Source organism: Coloeus monedula, assembly GCF_965178545.1.
Source record: "Coloeus monedula genome assembly, chromosome: 13".
NCBI classification, from domain to species: domain Eukaryota; kingdom Metazoa; phylum Chordata; class Aves; order Passeriformes; family Corvidae; genus Coloeus; species Coloeus monedula.
This window is the reverse complement of record NC_138793.1, coordinates 13,182,877-13,207,004: the sequence shown is the minus strand read 5'-3', so window position 1 is coordinate 13,207,004 and position 24,128 is coordinate 13,182,877. Positions and strand designations below refer to the sequence as shown.

The following is a 24,128-nucleotide window of genomic DNA, read 5'->3' as shown; positions in this document are numbered from 1 at the left end:
GAGACTCTCACATGCAAGATGACTCCGGCTGAGGTGTCTCACAAGAAATGGAACTTCTCAGATTAAAATACTGGGGGTTTGAGAATGTCTAAGAATGCATTTTGTTGACAGTTTTAAATACAAATAATCACTCAATCTGGATGAAGGAAAGGGTACGAGTCAATGCTCTTGTCTTGCAGGAAAATAAAATGGAGTTTCTTTGGTTGTGTTTTGTTGTTTTAGGATTCTTTAGGTTGTTTTTGGCAGATGGGCAAAAGTCTTCCTTTCATAAGACAAGCAGAATCAGAGCAAACCTTCACAGACAGGACAGTAAGTAAAACCAGATCCAAATTAGATGTTTTCCCTTCCAATTGCCTCCAGCAAACTTTCTAGGCATGTGTGGCCGGTCAAAGAGCTTCTATAAGGAAGAATTTCAGGACAAGACCTATTGCTTTGAGTTAGCCAAGAAATCATGGTGCTGTATTAGCATTACCTCATGATGCTGCTAAAAGCACAGGGATGCGAGTCTTTGACTCTATAGAAAAGACATCTGGAGATGGACCCAAAGAACTGCAGCAAGCTCTGCTGGGACCACCCCAGAGCACCTGTGCTGTTCTCTGTTTCTGCAGGTGAAAATGTAGGAGTGCCACACACAACAGCTCCACCATCAAGAGCCACAGCAGAACCATATGTCTAAGGTGCTCTCTAGGTACCCAGAAAGAACTGAAATGGCTCCAGCTCTAACTTCCCTTCTTCAGGGCTTGCCATCTGGGCCAACCTCATGTGACAAGGAGTTGGAGTCTCTAGCACAAGTTGCCTAGTATCTGGAAGACTTTCACACAATATTCTCTTCCTTGCAAAGGTAATGTATCTGCCTTGGAACGTGAAAATAGGAAGCTCATTCTAACACAATAAATCAAAACACAACGAAGACACTGACAACCCTTACCATTCAAATACAAAATATAAGAACAATAAATTATTTAGTATTTCAAAAGCTGTAGGCAGCTATGTAATAGCACCATGTCAGTCTTCAGAAACTCAGAACATTGGAATGTTTATTCTGTTCTTGCAATCATCTATTTCCTCTTGCCCATAAAAATCCAGACAAACCAAATGAAGTTTATAAAATCAACACCTTATTTGATTCTGCTGTCCTTTGCCCAGAGAACAAAACACATTTAACTTGAAGGAGACTCATGGACAATCCTATTTACTATTGCATCAACTTACTGCAAAAAACTTAAAGCAGTATCTTAAGTACAAGAGAATTAAAAAACCTCCAAACCTGCTCAAAATTTCTAAAGATATTTTTCTCTGGAAGTCTGAAATCCTGTATCACTTTTGGGGGTCTCCTGTTTTGACTTACGACTTGTTCTGAACATGCACTTCATGATCTAAAAGTTATTCCCAAGATTAACTGATCTTATGAATATTTGCAAATAACAAAATTCTGAAGCAGCAGTTTCAATTTTGTATTTAAACAGAAACAAATACTCAGTTTCTCACACAAAGGCTGCAGAGCATAAGTAATGCACTACAGATCCCCGCAGGAATGACTCAAACTGTACAGCTGCTGCACAAGTACACCTGGTATTTATGCAGAAAAGCTTCACCACAAAAGCACCTAATGCCTTACAAAAATTTAACAGGTATTAATTTATCTTTGATAATACACACAAACTGGCATCATGTGAGGCTCAAGTTTTAAGCTACATTTACAACAGAAATGTATAGAACAGTGGTTCTGTATATTAAAAGAAGTCAAGAGCATACATCTCCCCAAATTCCTACATCAGCACTAACACTCCTTTGCCATTTTTATCATTGATGTCACTTTCTTGGGGTCATGGGTCATTAAAACCAAGTATTAAGTACAAAAATGTAATTTCATATTAAAAAGCACTAATGAGTTTGAACAAAAATTAAATTGTTTTCAATTTAAAGAAATGATAAGCAGGATGTATTTGGGCCAAAATGGAGTTTAAAAAAAGGCAAAATAAATATTCCATTTTACAGAGGTATTTTGGAGGAAAATAACATTTCCTTCACTGGCTGCAACTACATCAACCCACAGCAGTCTGCTGTACCTCCCTGTCCCTGAAGTTCCATTTCCATCATTAAAGCTGAATGAAATAGCAAAAATAAAACTGAGTGGGAAGGTGCTTTGAAAGGTTTTGTGCATTTCCAAGGACAGGGCACAGGGGGAAAAGTAAAGGAAGAAAAGGGAAGAGGGGGGGAAAGGGAAGGAGAAGAAATATTTTAGAATTATAAACAGCAAGTTTCCCTACATCTTACACCCAAGGAGAGAATTCCATGACTTCAAAGCTGGTGAGGAAGAACTACAGAAGATCCAATACAAAACCCAGAGCACAACAATGCAAAATGTATTTTTGAGGGCAAAAACACCACCCTTACTGATGTGCTGCTAGATAGCATGGCAATTACACAACTGCTTCCAGCATTCAGTGGCACCCAGCAGAGCCAGGCTGACTTCAGCAGAACCTCCATCGCAAGGCAAAACATTGACAGACAAATCAATGCTTCTACCAACTGAGCAAACTTCAGTGAAGTGATAGAAAAGCTCCTTACTGCCTGCTGACAATTGAGCCCGACGCTGCCCTTTTCGCCCCGGACTACTTTCATCAGGCAGTGCAGGGTGCGACCTTTCCGATGGAGGCCGGAGCAGTGATGCTCGATCTCCCCTCGGCAGCTCAGGATGATTTCTGGGCTCAGTGAGAAGTCTTCCATCAGCATGCGCCGGTAATCCAGCATTTCACCCTGGCACTCACTGCTCACTTGTCGACCTGAGCCAAGAGAAGATGATGTTATTTAGTTTCAATGCTTAGCAGAGCCCTTCTTGACCTGTGCTACCAGCGAGTTGGAAGAGCAGAGACAAACAAGAGTCCACGCTCTGAACAACACCAGACTGCAACAAATGTGCTGGAGCATTTGTGCTGGGGAATAAAGCAGAGGTTATGGTAGCTCCTGTCATTTAAACAACCCTGTAAAATATAGCCAGTCTATGGATTTAACACAGTTTTTTAAAAAAGAATGCCTGAAAGATTAAGATAATCTGATTTTGGATTTCACGTTACAGGAGTTGCTTCTGACGAACAGCGGAAAGCATTCATGGATCTGCAGTTCTGTAGCACAAGTCAGCTTTTCCCCTTATGCTCAAGGGCTCCTTTTCCCACTAGAGTTCCACTGTGGTAGTTCACCAGCTTGGTATGTAACAGAGAGGAATTTGTTTGGACAGCAGGTTAAACACTTTCTCCAAGGAGAGGGTTTTCTAGGGCAATAATACATAAATGCTCAGGAAGCCAAAAATCAGACTAAAACAAGAGTGTATATGGAGTGTCCAACAAACCACTGCAGCTGCATAGAAATCTTGCTCTAGTAAATGCTTAGATCTGCTATAAGCTTTCCTGCAGACCCCATCACAACGTATTCATATGTGCACAACATCCCATGGAACAGAGGACACTCCAACAGGGGCCGCCAGGCATTGTAACATGCACATGGAGCTGTGTGGAATAATTAGTGTTCCTCCTGGGCTATGCCTCATGCATGAGACACTGCAGAACCTGTTCCACCATGAAAGTAAATAACTGAATAGCAGTTTTCTGCATGTAATTCAGGAAACCACCTGCCCTACTGCAGGGAGAAGTAAAAAAAAAAAATCCCACAATTTTTCTACAAACAGGGTACATCATTTCCACATCAATCAGAAGCAATGAGTTATTCAAACTCACAAATGTAGAGACTGCTTATGGAATTATGGCAGCTTTCCCATCCCATGCCAGAGGCACTGCAGCATGCAGCCCTACTGCTCACTCTGAAAACCACACAGCTGCATGCCAAGAGGAAAAACAAACAGTTCTCCAGTGCAGATCTAGAGGATGCAACACATTATTTCACATTATGGCAATTTCACAGAGAACCTTTAGCACGGTCCAGCTGCACTGAGCCTTCTAATGCCTTTGGAAACAGCAGCTGGTGTTAGGACACCTCCAGCTTACATTAACTTAAATGATCAAAAATAATATTCTCACACTTACCTTCCTTCTATATAGGGAAAAACCAGAGTCACAGAAATAAGGCATTTACCCAAGCTACTGAACTGCAAGAAAAAGCATTATTTACAGCAGGCAGAGGACTGAGTATCCCTGGTTTTCCCTGAGTGAGGATAAACAGGTTCTCTATTCAGTGTTTTAACCTTGTAGCATATTTAATGCTTACTACACAATGGAGGAAAAGAGCTGCTTGAATTCACAGTGAATAGAAGGATTTGCAACTATACATCAGCAGTCCAAGTGGGATTTGCTATTTTGCATTTTAAACTTCTTGTCTGCACAAAAGGAGTCAGTGGCAAGAGGGGTTTACTCAGCTATTCTGATCATCAAAACAACAGTGATGAAAGCACCATGATGAGGAACTTTGTCTTTGAAACAAAGTTTGGAAAAAGGTTCTTGGAGAAGAGGGCTTTAAATACACAAAGTTGACGGTCCCTCATTTTAAAACCAAGGTGCCAGCAAGTTTTGAACTCCACTTACCTCTGTGCACAGCAGACTCTAAGCACATCAACAGATAGGAAAGCCGGGCTTCCCGAGAGCGGGGCAGGTTCTCCACATTACAGCGGTATTTCTTCAGGTCACTTTTACAGGACTTGGCCAGCGAGTAACTGACTTTGTAGTCCTGGGCAATGAGCTTCTGGCGGGTCGTCAGCGCATCACGACACTGCAGGAGACACATTGGGATGGTGGAATGAGCTTCCGTGTGCTGGTGGCAGAGAGCTGGCCCTGCTGCTGTCGAGTTTTCAAGTTGGATCTCAGGAAACAACCGATGCTTTTAAATTTATGTGTTTAAGCTGGGCTGCAGCTAAATTTCATTTGTCTCATAGAAAGCACACAGTTAACAATGCACACTGAGGTCAACAGATCAGGGGTTTCAAAAAGAGCAGCTCTCTGCAGAGCAGTTCTCAAAACTGCACATTCATCCAGCTTTTTGTGAAGAGCTACGGCTGAGAGCGTGACTCATCTGTGGTAACTAGGAGCAGTTGCTGACATTTACCCCAGCTGTGGTACATGCTCACCCCATGTCCTCAAGAAAGAACTTTTTCCAGTTGCATTTACAAAATAGTGCATTTCTTGGATTTGTTCTGCAACGCACTGAGGAGATGACAGCAGATAAAACAGTCTAACTGTGGGAATTTCTAGCCATTTTCCACAACTGGTGAGAAAGTGCATAAGGATGCACTGTGGCCAAACCCGAACCAAGCAGCTGCAAAAATAACCCTCCGAATTTCATCCAAAAAAGGGCCTGTAAAAACACTGCTACACTTCATAGCTTTTGGTTTACATTATGTGGAAATTAAATCTGAGGGCAGCAGATAACTCAGAATAGCTCAAGCAAATTTCTCCATTCCCAGCCCACTTGAAAGGAAGGAAAACAGTGAATATGTAGGTAGGGAGAAGAGGGAGCAATCTTGGCACAAGGAACAGAAAAGCCCTAGAACCCGCTCCCCACTTCCTTACGTCAGGTTTTTGACTTCACTCCCTCCTTCCCACACCTACTCGAGGACCTGGAAAGCCCTACTCCAAGATATTCCCACACCCTCTTTCATGCTCCTGTGCAGTCTCAGATCCTGGGACTGGACAAATTTACAGCTCTGGACACAGGGAGGTACTGGCTCGCAGATACCTCATCACCTGAAGTAGGGAAAGGCTGGATACAGCCTGGGAACCAGTTTTGGATGACAAAAAGCGAGCCACCCACCAGCAGCTATTGCTGGCTACATGTGTATGCAGCAGCCGACGCCATCAGCACCGAGGGACTCTTTGCTGGGTAACAGTTTCTACAAAACCAGTGACTTTGCAGATGGTCCAACCTTGGCAGCTCTGAGAGTGAGAACTACATTTAGTGTTCCTTCTGCTCTGCAAACTGCGTCCTCAGAGCATCCACCCCTCTCTCCCTACGAAGTCATCTGCTGCAGCTTGGTCTAACCTCTCTACATCTTATTCATACCTCAGTCAGCTGATCATGGAAAACACCCTTCAAAAACTACCAGTGTCCCTGTGTAACTAAAAAGAAGTTAAGCAACAGCAGCAGCTCATTACAGTAACACGTTTCTACAAAATGGAGCTTTGTTTCAAGCCCTCAGTGATCACTCATTCAGATTTGAATTTGTTAATTGGAACCAAGCTGTCAGACAGCTAATGCATTTAACAAAAAGGAAATTAGTCTGATCCCTCCAGCACTCTGAATCGGGCTCCTTCAGCAGATCATCTCTGAGGAGATCTTTACAGATATTCATCTTCATTATCTTTTCTGACATTATAATTCCATATAATCCCAAACACTATGATGCTGCTTCTAAAATCACTGAAGGCATTGCTGCCTTAACAAAGCACCTATGCCAATACCAACTGTTCATGACTAACTTTCTAGAACAACTTTTTTTGCTGTTGTTGAAAACCACATCAAGAAAACCACGAAGAAAACTTCAGTCACTGAACTGTGCATCCTTGCCACAGAATGTGATGCTTGAAAACACAAGTGAAACAAACACAGCTTCATTTTTGTTTCTAATCTGTACAATTAGAACAGCATTTACTCAAGGCTTACCTCAGCATGCTGTGACTCCTACTTTAAACAGTCAATCACAATGCTACCACTTGAGCTCCATGTCTGCCTCCCCAAATTACCCACCCAAAAGCTTTGATTTATTTAAATCCTTTAAAGACTGAAAGTTGAAACACAAAAACATAAAAGTAAAAAGCATTTATTAAAGCAGACGATTATCTGGCTAGGAAGATGACAGATTTTCCTTAACACTGGAAAAGAATAATGCAGTCTGGACTGAGGAATGATCTGATGATTTCTGCAGTAAGGATTTGTCTCACCAGGATACGTACCTTTTCACTCATTGATTCTTCAAACTTGTGATTAAAGAGGCACTTGTATACTCGGCCTTCCCCAGCCTGAGTCTGTGAAACAGAACAATAACATTTGCCATTAAAGTTAAGACTTGTGACACTTAACGAACAGGCTAAACTACACCTGAAGAGAATTTTTTTAAGCTAACAATATATTTGAGTTAATACTTCAAATGACAGTGATAGCTTCTATGCAATAAAAATCCTTTAAATTTTATTGCATTTTTTAAAATCTGGTCATGTTCATCACCCTTTTAGTGTCACGACTCTCAGCTAATACAAGCTATTTGACACTGAACAATGCAGCTCTTCAGCTCATGCTCTAGGCATAGGAAGTGCTGCAAGTACAGTCAGAGCAGGCTTACCTTGTGCAACAGCTCACAGCTGTAGAAAGGAGTGGTCACTCACCTCTGCCTTTCCTCCCCCACTCCCTGTCACACCAGCTATGATGCCCATTAAACCATTTATGCCAATTCAGTTCATTAACTCATTGGAAATAATGCATGTTTATTGGGTGAGTGAATTTAATACTGGAATTATTGCAAAATGACAGCTACAAGGTATCTGTTTCCAGTATTATACAATATCACTCAGGCTCCAGTTTACACTTCCATTCCTTTTTCCAGAGAGGTTTTGGGGTTCTTTAAATGGATTACTGTAGAGAGAAGGGAAGAGGAAAAGTACTCACATTTTCACAGAATCGTTCTCTGTCATCTCGGCATGCAAAGTAGAGATGCCGGTCCAGGTGGAAGTCATCGGAAGAGAGTTCAGCTACACGAAGAATTGCCTTCTTACACTGATCAGAAACCTGGATTCGAGGATCAGTCTCCTCTGCCTCTTTTACCAGGCCTTTTTCCAGGCATGCCACCACCTCTCCTTGCGAGTGAGCATCCTATAGGAGAACAAGACATCTGTAACCAAGCTTTACGTAATCAAGTGATCTGTGATTCTGGCTAAGTACCACATTAATTAAGCAACAAATTGTCTACATACAGACTTCCCAACATTTAGCCTAAACCACATTTAAATTCAGAGGAGGCAACAATTAAGACCTGTACTGACCACACTTCATACATCACCATCCCACTGACAGTCACCATGAAATCCCTCCCTCCAATGCTCTGGGCTTGTTTTAATGTGACTTAATGAGATTATCACTACTTAGTCACACTGCTCAGAGCAGTTTACCAAAACAGCCAAATTATCTTTAATCTGACACAGCTTTCTTGGCACCATGGCAACAGCAAGGAACAGCATCACATTAAGAAGATACTTGGAGAGAGAAAAATCATAGTTTTGCCATGCCTTCAGTTTGGGTGGTGAAAATTCATGATGCAAAAAAGGCCACAAAGGAGCTTTGACTAATGTAGGCTTCTGAATGCTAATTCCCTTACCAAGAGAATAAAAAATTGCAAAGCATTCAACAGTAGACAGAGGTCTCGGACAAAGCAGTTCTGGCCCAGTGCTGTGCACCGCATCCACTGTTCTGCAGGCCTGGAGACAACCTTGGACTGTGAGCAGCAACTGCCACTGAACATAGAGAGCCTGTGCTTTGTTTGAAAGCCTGGAAGAGGCAGGACAAAGCTCAGCAAAGCTCCACTTAGTTTCCTATATCCTCTTTATGTGCTTAGAAAGAGAACCATGCCCCCTCTCTATCTCTGTAGAAGGTCTGGGTCCCCAAATGGACTCTACTGGTATAGACTTTTCAAGGCTGCTGCAAGGTTTTCATGTGAAGGTCACCTTAATTTATGCTGCTCTGCTGCGAAAGGGTATTGCCACTAAATTTAGGCTGTCTGAGTATGCAACAAGGCATGCACGTTCACATTCAGCTGAATCACCCAGCCTGGCATTTGCAGTCACCATTTAGGAGCCATCCCTTCAGCTTGCTCTGTCAAGCAGATCATCCACTGCTGTTACAGGAGCATGAGTAAGAGAGCAGTCTCCATAAAACATGTCCATGACTACTCAAAGCCATGCAACTCTCCCAAATCTTTTTCTTTTGACTTGTCTCCTTACACAGGCAGCCTTTGATTCCTGTCTTAATTCTGCTACACTTGGAGCACAGGCAGAATTTGGTTGATTACTTGTTAACTTGTAAACACAACCCAGAAACATCATCAGTTTAAAAAGGCTAAAAGAAGTTTTCCCCTACCAAAAAAAAAAACCAAACCAAAAATCAAACGAAAGCAGAAAACCCAAAACCCACACTCTCCAAAATTCCTTTTTTTGGTTTGCTCCTTTCTTTGAGTGAGAACTGGCCAATTCCATATGCTGAGTAGGTATCTTTGAAGAAATATAATTATACATCAACAGTCCCTTTAGGACTGAACCTCAAATCTGGATTCTGAGGAATACTACTTAGAAGTACATTTGCCACATCACTTAAAATTGCCATTTATCCATAACCACATCAAAAACAAACACTGTTCTGCAAACCCTCATGGTCAGTCACAGGTAGCAATTACAGCTGAGAAGATGTCAAGTGTGAATGATTGAAAACAACCATTTTAAGCTCCTCCGGCACATTTTTGCTCCAGCCCAAGTCAATTTGCAGCTGGGAGGCAAGGCAGACCAAGGTTATTTTCACTCACCTGCAGCTTTCCTTTGCAAGCCAGCAAGGAGGGCACAAGGCAAGCTTTTCCTGCTAGGAAAATCAGAAGTTTCCTGGTTTATTGCAGTGTGGGTTTAGATTCCTGGTCAGTGTCATATTATATATGTAAGTAAACCTATTTTTAATAGGAAATCTGGAAAGCAGGTTTCCATATGCTGGATGTTGAACGTTTGCTGTTACACTTTAGGGATACAACATGAAATGGCTCATTTATTGCATTTCTTTGCTAATAGTGTTTTCACATTTGGGCAGATCATCCTGAAGTGCTGGCTACTCTGCTGCCCTGTGTTAGAGCAATATCGAAACATGGCAGACTCAACAGAAACACACAAACGAACCCATCTGGCTCCTGAAACATGCCCTTTCCTCCAACTATCAAGCATTTACACGCCTCCTTGTGGTACCCTTAATGTTCCTGTCCCCACATGACACTCTTTGGAAGATTTACTGGCCTAATCTGGGGTTCATTTTCAGGCAGATCAGGTCCCTACAGTGCTAGTGCTGACTAGTTCAGCAATTTTAAGGAGAGCCTGACTTCATTTCCTCAAAAGCACACGAAGGCACCCACACTATTGCCAAACAGAGCATGGGACTCTACAAACATGGTTTAGAGAAATATCACTTCAAGTTTTAATTACAGCGTAACACCTACTGTATTTAATATTGTACAATCTCTTATTGCAGACTGGAAGCGAAAACAAATGTGTGTACAGCTGCACTCAACCATCCTGTTCCAAAGCAGCTGGCAGTGAAGGCTCATTCCGAGGATGGCAGCACAATTTTGACACACACTGGTGGTACCTGCATCACTACCCAGCTCTACACCACAACAGCTGCCTGTTCCCACCTGCATTCCATGTGCCAACAGTCCCGCACAGTCAGCTCAGCTTCAGAGGCACCAAAGTCAAGGGTCATCATCCCACAGCAGGAGCTCTCCCAGTCCTGCTCCAGCACCAGCTACCTGGTGTGTGCAAGGGGGAAATACCTGCTGCAGCTCTGCTGTGGAATGAATCCCAAAAAAGATTTTCCTCTATCCAGCACCCATTGTCAGAAAACCTCCATTGCAGTTGAAAACCTCTAAGTTCACTCCAAAAGTCAGGACTAGTGCAAAACAGCTGCCTGTTGACAAAGTCTAGGCCTCATTTCTCTGTAGCAATACACTGAAATACAAGAGATTAAATCTAAAAACCACATATGGTTCTTGGAACATAGCTTCACCACCACTATCAAGCTTTAAATGGAGGATTTTAACTGAAAGTATTGCAAATATCTGTAAAACATACTAGATAATTACTTAGTCTGGAGAATCTTGAAACTCTTCATAGCTTTATTAAAGGATATACCTAGATCCACAAAGGATACAAGCAGCTTTCCAGTACTGTCCCACAGCACTTTGAGCCACAGAGGAATGGAACTTAGTTCTAAATGTGCCCAAGCAAATCCCCTTCAGCACAACACTCTGCGAGATTTTAATCCTATGACTAAAATTCAAACTCCAGGCATGCAGCTTTAGGCCAAAACAGAATTTTAAAAACATTGGGCTTACTATTCATTTTCCATTAGAAATTTTACTTTCCCCCTAGTATAGCTTAGGCTTTGCAACTGTTGGGGTTTTTTTGGTCATTTTTCAGAAGCTTCCATGAAAGGATATTATTCTGTCTGAAACCTGACATGCCTCAAGTACACATCTGTTCCAGCTGCAGCCTATCAGAGAGAAGCTAGAAAAGTGATCAAAAGAGAATGAAGAGTAAAAAGAAGCAGCAGGCAGAAGGGTAAAATATAACCTGTCTCATCAGCACAGCACCCTGCACTGGACAATTGTGGAAACCTGCTGGAGCCAGAGCAGCCAGGCTATGGAAAACCAGTCAGTAGATCAACTGGGAGCTCCAGTTCAGCTTTCCACCTGGCTAACCCACACACCAGGTATGCTGGGATGTCTCTCAGATTAGCTAATTCCCAATACTTCAGATGATAGGACACTGCATAATACTACACATACACTGCTATACTAGTACACTGAGTAAACAAAGACTGAGCTGAATGTTATAATCTCTTCCCATTTAGACTCAGTTTCTTCTGTGTCCAGTACTTTTGTGAAACTAAGGAAAGAGAGCAACTGTACTGGAAGCATTTAGAGGTAAAAAACAAAAGCAAAACCAAGAAAACAATGGTGGTTTAAGGTGTCTTCCTTTAGGAAAAATACTGTTATCTGATAAAGTACTGCAAGAGATGTGCAATTGACACTTATGTAGCCTTCATTATGGCAAATAATCAACTACAGCTTGGACATCATAGCCAAATAGCACCCTGGCAACTAGACACTACCCGCTAGAGTTTGATACAATCCTGGACCCGACCAGGATTAGGAAAATAGCTCATTTCAGTCAGCATCTGAAGAAAAGCTCCACTGCAATTACCCATTTCAATTTCAAATTAGATCCCTATTGCATGAGGATAAAACAACTTTTAAATACCAGGAGACCAAATTCATTATGAAACACAACATCCAACTGGAGAGGTGACTGAAATTACTTTTAAATGTTTCTCCACTAGCTGGAAAAAGACAAAGACACTCCCCCCTCCCCCCCCCAACACCTCCACAACACAGGCATGTTAGAAAACCTAATGCTTTCAAATGACACATCTACAGCCCTTCTGCTACATACAGCAAAATAAAGTCTAAGGTCAGATCAAGACTTCTAAGCTGAACTTTACTGCTCTTACAAAGCAGAAACCCAACTACAAATGTGTGAAAAGAAAGCACAGAAACCACCACATCAGAAGCAACACACTCAGCAAGAACAGAATTCAATTAGGAACTATCGTGCAAGTTGAAACAAAAGGAAGTATAGAAAAGGAACGTGGTTAGCTAGCAGAGAAGCTTCAAAGGGCAGTGTAACTCCAGATGATCAACTTAAGTGCCTTTCACAGTTAAAAATGCCAGTTTATCCCAGTTACTCTGATGAAGCTATCATACTGCAATCTACTAGCTGCCTGATGTAGATGGAGTTCACGGTCTAGCTGTGCTTATTTCCATAAAAAAAGAGAGAAAGAACCTCTTCCCCCATCTTCCTCCTCAGGTGTTCAGGTCCTATTTATTAAATTCACAGTTACCTTCAGTCATACAAAAGGGTAATGACTGTTTCTCTACAGGTAAGCTCTCAGGAGCTACAGCATGGAAATAAAACCTTAACCAGCATCTGATGGGAGCAAATTAGATTTCTCTGAAGCAGCAAAGGGATAGAACAGAACACTGACAAAAGAAATGCTTGCATAGCCATTTATAGCTGTTTCCATAGCAGTATAGGGTACTTCAGTTGCTCCAAGTGCCAAGGATGACAGCATAACAAAAGATATATGACAGGCTGCAACGCTTTCACAAACCAAGGCATAATATTCTGGGTTGGGTACCAAGAAAGCGAGGAATATGCCTAAGCCATAGTGAAACCCATGGAAGTTTGGTTAGTGACCACTTTGCTAGCCCACAGAAACTTGGTGACCCAAAGTTTCCCTCTCTTTGGTGCCTTGTGACCTCAGCAGCCCAGCCATCCTCCCCCTTCACCCGCCTGAACCGATCAACATGGCAGGTTGTGCACAGTTACAGACACACAGGCCTGCCCACATTGGCTTCACTCCTACCATATGAGATTTGGTTTATGCTTACAAAATCCCCTCTGCTGCATCCCTTCAGTGCTACCGTAAATATTTGACTTTATTTAAATTTGGTCAAGCTACAGGTAATATACAGACCTGACACACAGGATGCATGTTACACTTCTGATTCTATACTGATTGTTAAAAGCAGTTTTTCATTCTCATTTCATGAGGTCTTTCAGCCCAGTATTACAAGAGAGCCTTTACTTTATGGAGAAAGCAAGTTACTCAGCTGTTAGCAGTCTGAACCTATAGTGCATCCAAGTTCCTCCCACTTCTATGGTTGCTTTTGTTCTTGTTTCCAGAAATGAGTCCTCATTTTTGTACTTTCTGTGGCTCAGCTAAGTCTTCTGAAATACACTAGAACTTAAATTTAACACACTAGCTGCTTATAGCTGTGAATATCTCAAACAACTAGCAAAGCTTCTTTTTTTAACCAAAAACTGTGTATCTTATTGCAAACCCTTTCATTAATAGCTCATTTATGAGACTGTTATAACCATAAAAGCTGTAATTCAAAAAACACTGTAAAAAGTTGATAGGCTAATTTTAACTTTAACCCTAAACATAAAAACTTAGAGAAAAGTCACTCATTCCTGCAGCACTACATAACTGCTGCCTGCATTAGCTATGCTGAAGCAGACAGGGAAAGACAATCCCTTGAAAACAACCCCACATCTAGTCACTATAAACTGTTCATTGCATCAACTTCTGCTTAAGTCTCACATAGCAAAAGAACACCGATTTAGTAAAACCAGGACAGCATTGGCAAGTCTGAACTACTAAAATGTGACACCACATACCCTGTGCCCTTCAACTGATTTTTTAGGGGCAGAGGAAAGGAGAAGCAAACAGATAAATGGTGTTGATCCAGTCTATCAACTAGAGCCTGAGAAAGCAGAAAGGGTTATAGCACAGGCATCATCACCTTGATAACCTTCCTGCCAGACCCAACCAGACTGTGAAATAAGCCAGGCAATAGGCATGCTTAAATCTATTGTTTGGATTCACTGTACTGAGTCAAGCTTGAGAGTACCTCATCAAAGAGACAACTATCTGCCAGATCACCTGTAGTGGTGTGTGGAAAGACAAATGAAAGTCTCTGCATAGTAGTTCCTCACAGAGAAACGAATGCATGTTTATTAAAAAGGAACTGCAAACAATCAGGACATCACCCTATTCAGACAGATGTGACACACCACGTATTTTCTCAGTTGCAAGCAGGACAGTAATACTACTGCAGAGCCTCCACATCCGTTTCCTGAAGTGAATGACTTTTACGAGTCTATTGACAATCTACATGTTTTCTGGATACCTTTTCTCCAGGTCGAATGCTGCCACATTTCAGGAGATTGATGTCAGCTTTGCAGTCATCCATGAAGCCACAGATCAAGCGATAATCGCTGAAGATAATGGCTGTCATTTTAGTGATGTACTGATGGCACTGGTATTCAGTGATGTTGCCTCTGTGATCCACCAAACATGACACCAGGAACCCTTTACCAACTGGTTCATCTGCACACTCCTTTATCTGTTAAAAAAAAAAAAAAAAAGAAAAAGAAAAAAAGAAAAAAAAGAAAATTACAGTGGCTGCAGCTATTCAATTTAACCTTATAAGAAAATCCTCAAAGAAACTTGCATCTGTAGCTTCAAAATCTGCTAGCAAAGAAACCCTCTAGGCTTTAGTTTGATTTTCAGTAAGTCAGAATAATTGAAAATATTTCAGAAATGAGAAATCTCATGTGTGCCAGCATCCAAAAAAAGCAAACACAGCGACCTTGAGGATTATAAACTCTATTGCTCAATAATCGTCTTTTATAATTACACTGAACCCCTGCAATCAAGTAGACTTGTAGGAAAAATGCTAGTTTGACAAACCTTTATTTAGAACACTGAGCATATTACATCTCTAAATCATACTTAGACCCCCATTAGCCACCTGACCTCACACAATATAAGATTTTGGCCAGAAGCGAGACTGATTCAAAAGTCAACACTATTTATGGAACTGTTTATAACTTGCTGGGAGATGAAAAATACTATAAAGGAAAATCCTCATCAAATTCTTTTCTATGAGGCTCTTGCATGAACTGATTGTTGGTACTAAAACCATTTTACTCAGTGGCCTAAAAAAAGTAAAAATCACAGCTAACCAAAGCTGAAAGCTGTGCAGGGATTGGAAAAGCAGCGTACAAGAACAGACAGGTCCCCAATATAAATCACAGCCTGCACTGCTCAGGGAAGCAGACAGTCAGGCCAAACCCTCCACCTCTGGAAGTAAAAGATGCAGGCAGTTTTGACAGTGTCTTTCCAAAGGAAGGGGAAAACATGGTTACTTATCAGTTAAGGATGGTCCCTGGAAGAATCTTTCAACAGAAGCAGTGCAATGCTCCAAGGAGCACCAAGACTACACAACTCTTTAACCCTGGCAAGCCCATGTTGAAATACTTGCCCAGTTCTGGTGGCCCCTGCTCAGGAGCGTACTGAAAATCGCAGCCATAACGCTGCAGAAAGAACTCCTGGCAGGCAGACGCTTAAGTTCAGAGCTGACAGGTTTGCAAGGAATAGATACAGGTTTGCAATGGGCTGACTTGATTACATCAAAGATTTGTCCCTGTAAAAATACTGAAGGGCTCATCAATCTCAAGGAAGATCTATGGCAATCAATAATTCTGGCAGTTTCAGATAACAAGCAAGGGCAGCGCTAAGGGAACAGGCAGGAAACCATTTTATCGGTTCTCAAATACCAAGTAGGAATATTTATATTGGAAATTTTAAAAAATGGAGAGCTGTCTCTAGGAAGATATATTCTAATTCAAACAAGAATAACTCAGGGCACCCTATGACAGACTCACACAGGTCAGACTAGATTAATAAAACAGATCTCTGCCTCAGCTTATGAGACCATTATTTTCTGTGTAACAAATAAAAAATTCAACATTTTAAACATCATTATTTGAAGGCAGACGTAGGGTGGTGAAATATTTTATATTTACTCTAAATAGCTACTAGAAAAACATTTACTAAGGTCAATGTAATTGTTACAGATAAGGTGTAAAATACATTTCAAAGTGAAAACACATAGGACCCTTGCAGGGTGAACAGGACAGAGCTGAGCAAGTGCTCTCTGAGAAAGCTGCATCTTTGGTTTGGCCCTACTTCAGCTCAAGTACCGTGAGCCAAACCAGCACACAACGGCAACATGCTGTTTTTGGAAGAGTTTGGCTTTCGAAACAGCCCCAGAGCTCCACAGCCTGAGCCACTGAACTGCAGAAAAGACCAAGCGATCATGTTATTGCCAGGCCACTTCTGAAGCAACCACCGTTATCTGGTGGCCAACTATAATTCTAGGTTAAAGCTCTTGCCAGAACTTATAAAAACCACAACAGCTGAGAAGAAAAGAAATTGGAATTTAAAACTGTATTTAGCTGATAAAATTAAAGGTGCACTTTTCAGAACATACCCATACCCAGTTGGGTCAGTCACCATTTCCCAAATGACTTTTTCTAGGAATTGCTCTTCTAGTTTTATTTTGTTCTGAGCACAAAGCAATACTTTAAACAGAGCTCATTCAACCAGCAAAAAGTCACCTATACCTGTTAGTGGAAATTTAAGGAATAGGTTAATAGTGGGAATATGAATAGGTTGATACTATATGTGAGGAGTATATGCCCACTATATATCTGTTTTAAAGAGTTTTGCAGAAGTACCTTTAAAAAAATGTTAGTGGAATGGTTTATGCACCTGTCTCAGTATTAAACACCAGAAGATCAAACATGACATTATTGTTCCTTATCTAACCTTTTTCTTTAACTAAACACCACTCATCAAATGGCAAAATGCTAAAATTATGTATACTCTTCCTACTGCTTTTAAACATCATATCCCAGATTTAGAGGGCATCGTTTACAGCAATGCCAGACTGCCACTGTATAAAAATGGTAATTAAACAGACTATTAAAAGAGCGTTTTCAAGAATGCCTTGGTTGTAAAAATTCTGCAGCAGTCATATGACATAAACCAGAAAAACACGATCTCTTCTATGATCGCAAAAAAGCAGGATTCAACAGATTTGGCAGTGCTTGCTTTTGGGAGTTACCAAACTCCAACTGCAACACAATCCTTTGATGCAAGCTGTCTTCCTTCCACTGTTTCATCTTCTAGCCTTCTTTTAATAAGTATTTTTTTGTTCTCTCCTTACACTAAACAATTTACACCAGAGCAGACAATGTTTTTTTAAAAGGCAAGTTTATGGCTAGGTCACATTATACTGGCGAATATACAAATAATGTTTTTGAAAGCATGGCTTAGTGACTGAATTAAGTCAGCTGAAGCCTGTACAGCTGCAGAGAACCTTGCTTCCACTGCTTCCCTGAAGTCTAGCTGAAAACCACCATAAACAGAGGAAGAGACCTCAGCTCAGCTAGCTCCCCCATGAGCACACAGCCTCAAGAGCTCGAGCATGAGCACAAGGAAAGAAACGATTGATCAAGTCATCTTTGAAGCTGGACCAAGGTGTGTGGATGCCTGAGATACAGAGCACTAACTCCTAGTGCAACCTAAAAAAAGGAAGTTCCCACCATAGTCTCCTTGGAGTAACTACCCTTTGAAACTTGAAAAAAACCTCAAGTTGATTATCATGATATCACACATATATCTGTGTGCTTATGCGTTCTGCTAGTAAGACACAGTCCAAAACCAGCCTTATGTTAAATTCAGCAGAACCCCCACTACAACACTACTCTTATAAATGTCAAACACATGATAAAGAGGGGACAAATCAAATTCACAACAGATTTCTGACTAAAGGTCTGGTAGGAGCTGGTGGGTTGTTAGCTCAGCATTTCTTTCTCCCATCCCTTTGCCTGGTACCACTAAGGTACCTGGCTTCTTCAGCAAGGAGACTGAACTAATTACAGCTAGAAATTAGGTATATGAGACTAGAGCTTCCCCAAATCACTATCCACATATTAATTCACTGTCACATAGAAATGGAAAAGCCTCAGTGCCACAAGAGCAGCCATGCCTTCCTCCTGGCTTACCTCAGCAATAGTGGACTTGCAGACTTCTCTGGCCACGGATTCAAACTTTGGATCTGTAGTCAGGTTCAGCTTGTAGTTCCACAAGAGCTATAGAGAAAGCATTTGTAGAAAGGGAGTTTAAGAGCCTTCCATGGAGAATAACAAACATTTTGCTTCAGAAAACAATGAAACATCATTTATATCCAATCTGTATCATCATCCTTCTACAGTGCAATGATCAATAAAAAGTCTCCTTGACAACAACTTTGTCCCTTCATTTCTGCAATAATTTTCTCATACTGAACAAATTCAGGCTGTCAGAGATCTCTCTGCAAGGTCATGAGCTGACTCATTAAAGGCAAATATAACAAATGAAGAATATTTCATAACTGAAAGGATAAAACAATGAAAGGTTTAACTTGCTACCTGCTGCATATTTAGCAACGCCTTTAGCCCACCACACCTTTCTGTGCCATGGTGTGCCTGCCTGATGCAAGTGATCTAAACAAATTAAATCCTCAATATGAGCATATTTCATGCTGAAAACCTTATAAAAACCTAGCAAAAAGGGCAGGAGATAAAGCAGCTTGATCCTTCTGTGAGGGCTGCGACCAGACAACTTTTTGGATGCAGATTATTTCAAACCTACAGGAGGTTCTCTCCTGCTAAGCATACGATACATTAGAGCTTAGACAGCAAAATGCCTCTGTAAGGACAACTGTTCTTCCAGGAGCCAGCAATGAGCTCATGAAGGAGACTCAATGCACAGGGTCATTGTGCAAGAATCAGTCTCGGGCAAGTCACACCCTACAGATATATACTCACATCCCAGATGTCCTCCTGAGGCACCATAAAATGAAAATACAGGGTAGGGTCATGAAACCTCAGCAAATTAATAGCTGAAGTGTTGCCTGATTGCTCTATTAGCTCATCTGTTTTTCTAGGAACTTAAGTTGCATTTAAACATTTTTCACTAACTTAAAGATTAAGAAGTTTTAAAAATCCATATTAAAAACTCTGCCTTCATGACAAATTAATATCAGAAAGATAAAATTTGGTCAAACTTATATTTTGACATTTCAATTGTACACAAAACAGTGGGAAAACAAAATCACATGCTCTACACAAGGAAAGCAGTTTCACATTCGCTGCAGGAAGGTGGAAGCACAGACAGAGAACCAAAATCAGAATCAGCATAACTGCATCACCTTCCACACCTCTTACGGTTTTGGAGCTGTGAAAAGTTAAAAAAGGAGGTGATGGGAAACTAGGGTGTTACAGAGGGAGTAAATTGTAAACATAAGGTTTAATAGATAAAAGTGAATGATCTGGGAACCAGTCCTTGTAAAGAGTGCTGTAAGGTCTCTCCCAGGCAGAACTGGAAGTACAAGAATGAGGACACAAGATGAGAATACATCTCTACATTTGTAATCTCACACTTTGGAGAGTCTCAAAACGAGATGTTCTCCAAATGAGCCTTCCCACAAACAGAAAGAAGGTTAAACTCGCAGTTTAAAACTCCTGATTTTAGCACTAGGCAGTATTTTCCAGGGAATGATCAGCAATTGTACTGCAGAGAGAGACAAAGGAAATGTGGACATGAGACAACCTCTCTGTGGTCTAGTTTTTTATCACCTCCCTTCAATTTCTGCCTGGGAAAATGAGACTTTGCCCACAGCTCCTATTTGTGAATGGCTTCCATAATCCACATCCATCCAACATTTGCCATCACTTAATCCAGCAGAAGAAAGATCCAACTTTGATTTCTAGAATTCTCAATTTCTTCTTCATTCAGGTAATTTTTGCTGGCACATTTAAATGTCAGGCAGATACATTTTAATTACTGGAGTTTTCTCTTTTACAAAAAGACTTAAACAAAAACATGTTGTGCCCTTCATCTGATCCAACCCCGCACAACAGAGAATTACAGCTGCCAACGAAGTCAGGCAGTGCTAAAGGTTAATTTATAAACACAGTTGGAAATTACTAGCTGTACAGCATGGCCGGGTTTCATTTCTGGAATATATCTTCCAATAATAAAGCAAAATACAGCTTCTCAAGCATCCAAAATCAAGACTGTCATTGAGGCATGCACTTGTCTGTCTGTGTTCAGGGCTAACTGAGCAATTAAGGATCTTGATATGGTGTATGCTGACAGAATACAAATGAGAAAAACCAAAAGAAACTAATACCAACCTTAGAAATGAATTTTTTTTCTCCTTTTTTTTTTTTTTTTGAGACTCCTGGGATTTGAAGAGTCACTTTGACAGCCCAAAAACTGGCTAATAGCTTGCTCACTGTTAAACACAGTGCTGAGAGGAAATCTGTTCTAAAACCAGCCAAGTGTCTCAAACTGCCTCTAAATATCACACCCCCACAGCATTTTCCAAGCGAGTCTAAGAATTTAGCAGCTGTGAAAGTAATACAGAAGGTGTCAACAGCTGAAATTAAGAGTTTAAATTCAGTACTGCTCACATCTTTCCCAAAAGGAACACATCACATTGCTCCCAGTAAATCACGGGAACCACCCCCCAATTACGAAACAGAAAAGACGTCTGCTATCCTCCCCTGATAAAGAAGTACAGTTTATAAAGTTCTTAAATATGTTCCACTCCAAAGTCTCCATTAAGACCAATGTGGTTATACTGGGTTAAAAAAGTCACCTTCTGTTCTTCCTCCAAAGGCCAGTCCAGAAACCCAAATGTGTCTTGATTAATAGCCTTTGCAAAGTACCAAACTATGCAAAATACCTCAAGTTCATAAGGGATGGGAGGTGCAAATGCCATAGCTAGAAACTGAATAAACAAAGCAATACTTACATGATTGCAGTCTGAAGAGATTTCATTATCTGGCTGAAAGGAGAAAGAAAAGGAGCGTCAGTTTACTACCGATGTAATGCATTTAACAGAGAAGTCTAAACTTTTGAAACTAAAATACTGTCAACTCCTTTCCACTGTAATAAACAACTTCACACAACTGACAGGAAATTTTAAAATCTGCATCACAAGAGTGATGACACCTAATTACCAAAAAACGAAAAGGTACTTTAGACATTATGCTGTATTAACAGAACAAACAGCACAAGAGTAGCTGCATTTATGTACACACTGCAAAAACATAATGAATGCACTGACATCTGCCACAATTGCCCAAACTAGGAAGGCAAAAAAGCACCTGTGGGAAAACAAAGACGTAGGAGCAGAATTTTAAAGAAAAGTTAGTTTGGTGCATACAACTGAAGGAGAAAGGCAGGACTCGCTCCCCTCCCCCAGACTGAAATGTTCATATTCCCCATTTGAGAAGTAACATCTTTTCTTTCCGCTGTACATAAAAGGGCTAGTTCAAAGCAGCCCCAAGATTTATACTTTCAACTGTGAGAAACTGGCGACATCCAATATTCATACATCATTTCAAAATATTTACTATATTCTCCTGGGGAGCTCCTTTGGAAAGAACTCTGAGTGCAAACCATCCCATTCTCCTTTCTGCCTGAGTAGCTCTCACAATGAAGAGTTCCTTGAAAAAAGTTAATCATACAAATCCCTATCTCCTCTCCACAGCGGAACAGCACAAAGGCAGGACAAAATCACCTGGTTGTCACACGCACAGAAAAATCAAACCTGGCTCACAAAGTCTCTGCTTCTACTGATACTTAAGATGCCAGACATGCTTTAAGAGCCAGTAAGACACAAAACCACTCTAAGCTTAAACACGATTGACACCAGCATGTTAGACCTCAGGGATCTGACATAAGAGAACCGGCATTTCAGCAGTTTTGGAAGCAAGCAGAGCTTTTCAGTGCAAGCCTTTGCTACTGCACAATCTGCTACACCAACACTTGTACCATTGGTGCTTTGGGGAACATGAACACAAGTTTATGAGGAAAAAAGCAAGCCTGGAAAACACTTCCAAGTTCTTAATTACAGCCATTATTAACTAAAGCACTTTTGCTTTTTATAGCACTAAGTGCCAGAAATCACCTCTCCACTTTGAACATAAAAAATGGTACCTGAAGGATTCCAGTAATTAATTGCAGTTTGGTCAGACTGACATGATCTAAAACTGTATCTCCCTAAGTAATTATAAATTTGAAAATTTGGATATCAACTTTTTTTTAAAGACTAGCAGATGTCTGCTAGTTATCCTCAGACTGCAGAACTGATTCTTTCAACTGAAAACTAAGATGCCACTCAAATTGCTCTATTTTACAGCAGCCTCTAAGGCCAACACTATTGTGACTTACAAGGTGTGCTTTCCTTAATTTTCTGCACTCATCCCACATCCTTCAGGAACAGATGAAGGTTTTAGACTACTTTCAAAAGCTGGGAGGCAGAGTGCCCCCCACTGAAATTGCTGCCTCAGTCTTTTAGTCAAGGATAGTTTCTTCGTAAAAATACATACGCTAGCACTGGAATTCTCCTGTAGAGGACAGAACTTACTAACACATTTGCAGGCAGGAGAACCTGTAAGGGTCAGAGAGCACTCCCACAAAACCCTCTGAGGTCACTTCAATTACTTTTGTGCCCTCCAACCTGGTAACCCTTGCTTCAGATCCACCAAAGATTAAAGCCCAGGGTCTTTTTCTGGAAAGATGAGTCCAAAAAGATAACATACTGGTTCTCACTGACTTGAGAAGCTTAAACAAGCTTTTCTTGAAATACACAATAATAAAATCTTACACATTGAAATACCAGACTTCCCTGTGCTCTGCAGCAAACCTCAGCACTGCGAAAACAAAATCTAGACATTCTTCTGAGAAGAGTAATGGAACTTAAATGGGATCTTAACTAATCTTTAGTACTGCATTCATTCACAGCTCAGTACTTAAACATGCAAAGTGTATTATCTAGCCAATAATCCTTTCAATGTGGAACAAGATAACACCCTGCTAGCTAAGAGCTGTGATCCTTCTTCCCTCTTACCACTGGAAGTGTTGGAGAGGTGAGTTCATGCAATGCTAACCTGCTTCTCCCTATTTCAGTGAAGCAACAGGAGAAAAACAATCCTTTTAGCTTCTGTCTGATAAACTGAAGGGCTGAGTTTGAAGAAGGGGAAGAAAAATCTCCCCAGTGCAACCCACACCAGTTTTGCCTTGCTGAAGAGATAGCCTGTGGCCCTCTGTCCACTATATCCACCCAAGAAACCTTCCAAACGAGCAGTTTCAGAACAATATGCAGTAAGAGTCATGAAAGAAAAATAAGTTTCAAATTACCACTAAATGAAGGTGAAGAGCAAGAAAAGCTGCATTGTGTCAGTCCCACATGGTGAGCTTGTGGAACACAGATGCTCAGAAAAACCCCCAGGGCAAGGGGAAGGAAGAGAGCAGTGTAGACCAGCACCACATGTTAGTCAAGGCATTTTAGGAGAGAAGGCTGATGGCAAGGATATTCCACCGATTATCAAGAGAGAAGGACTCCTCTTATCTCGGAACTGAAGGATTAAAAACAGCCTTTACAGAAAATGTGCCTGCCTCTGGGCTCACAGAAGCTGCTGCTGTTTAGCAGCTTCAGTGGGAATATATTGCCTCCCTTTACAGTTCTCTAAAAAGTTCTCCAAACTCCTTCACGCACTAACACTCACATTCCAGAGTACGAACACCACTTCCTACCTCCCTGGGAAAGCAGAGTTTAGAACAAGTACCAGATATAAGAAAACCTGAACAGAAAAAGCATTTTCTTCCATACAAACACAAACAGCCGCAAATCACACTGCATTAGTATAATGAACTCCACAGAAAAATTTAAAGGTTTGTGTGAAGTCCTGTCACCACCAGACTGAAGTCATCAACACTGTTGTGTTTAAAAGTGCCTTTTCCCATCCACCAGATCTCAGCTCACTGAACCAAACCACGACAGTCATCCATCCCTTTCTAAATCTCTCTGCTTTGGCAGCAGTAAAAAACTAGGTCAGAATTATACAGCAAGC

General features: G+C 41.0%; 1 protein-coding gene across 1 annotated transcript in view; it reads right to left on the bottom strand.

The window, feature by feature from the left end:
- GLG1 (golgi glycoprotein 1) overlaps nucleotides 1–24,128 on the bottom strand; it is an 84,195-nt gene that overhangs the window by 24,940 nt on the left and 35,127 nt on the right. The window contains exons 2-8 of the mRNA XM_082290043.1: nucleotides 21,023–21,055; nucleotides 18,225–18,311; nucleotides 14,498–14,713; nucleotides 7,606–7,809; nucleotides 6,897–6,968; nucleotides 4,536–4,719; nucleotides 2,572–2,786 (exon numbers count right to left, since the gene is read on the bottom strand). Coding sequence (XP_082146169.1) covers nucleotides 2,572–2,786; nucleotides 4,536–4,719; nucleotides 6,897–6,968; nucleotides 7,606–7,809; nucleotides 14,498–14,713; nucleotides 18,225–18,311; nucleotides 21,023–21,055 — 1,011 coding nt within the window. The remainder of the gene's footprint in view (nucleotides 1–2,571; nucleotides 2,787–4,535; nucleotides 4,720–6,896; nucleotides 6,969–7,605; nucleotides 7,810–14,497; nucleotides 14,714–18,224; nucleotides 18,312–21,022; nucleotides 21,056–24,128) is intronic.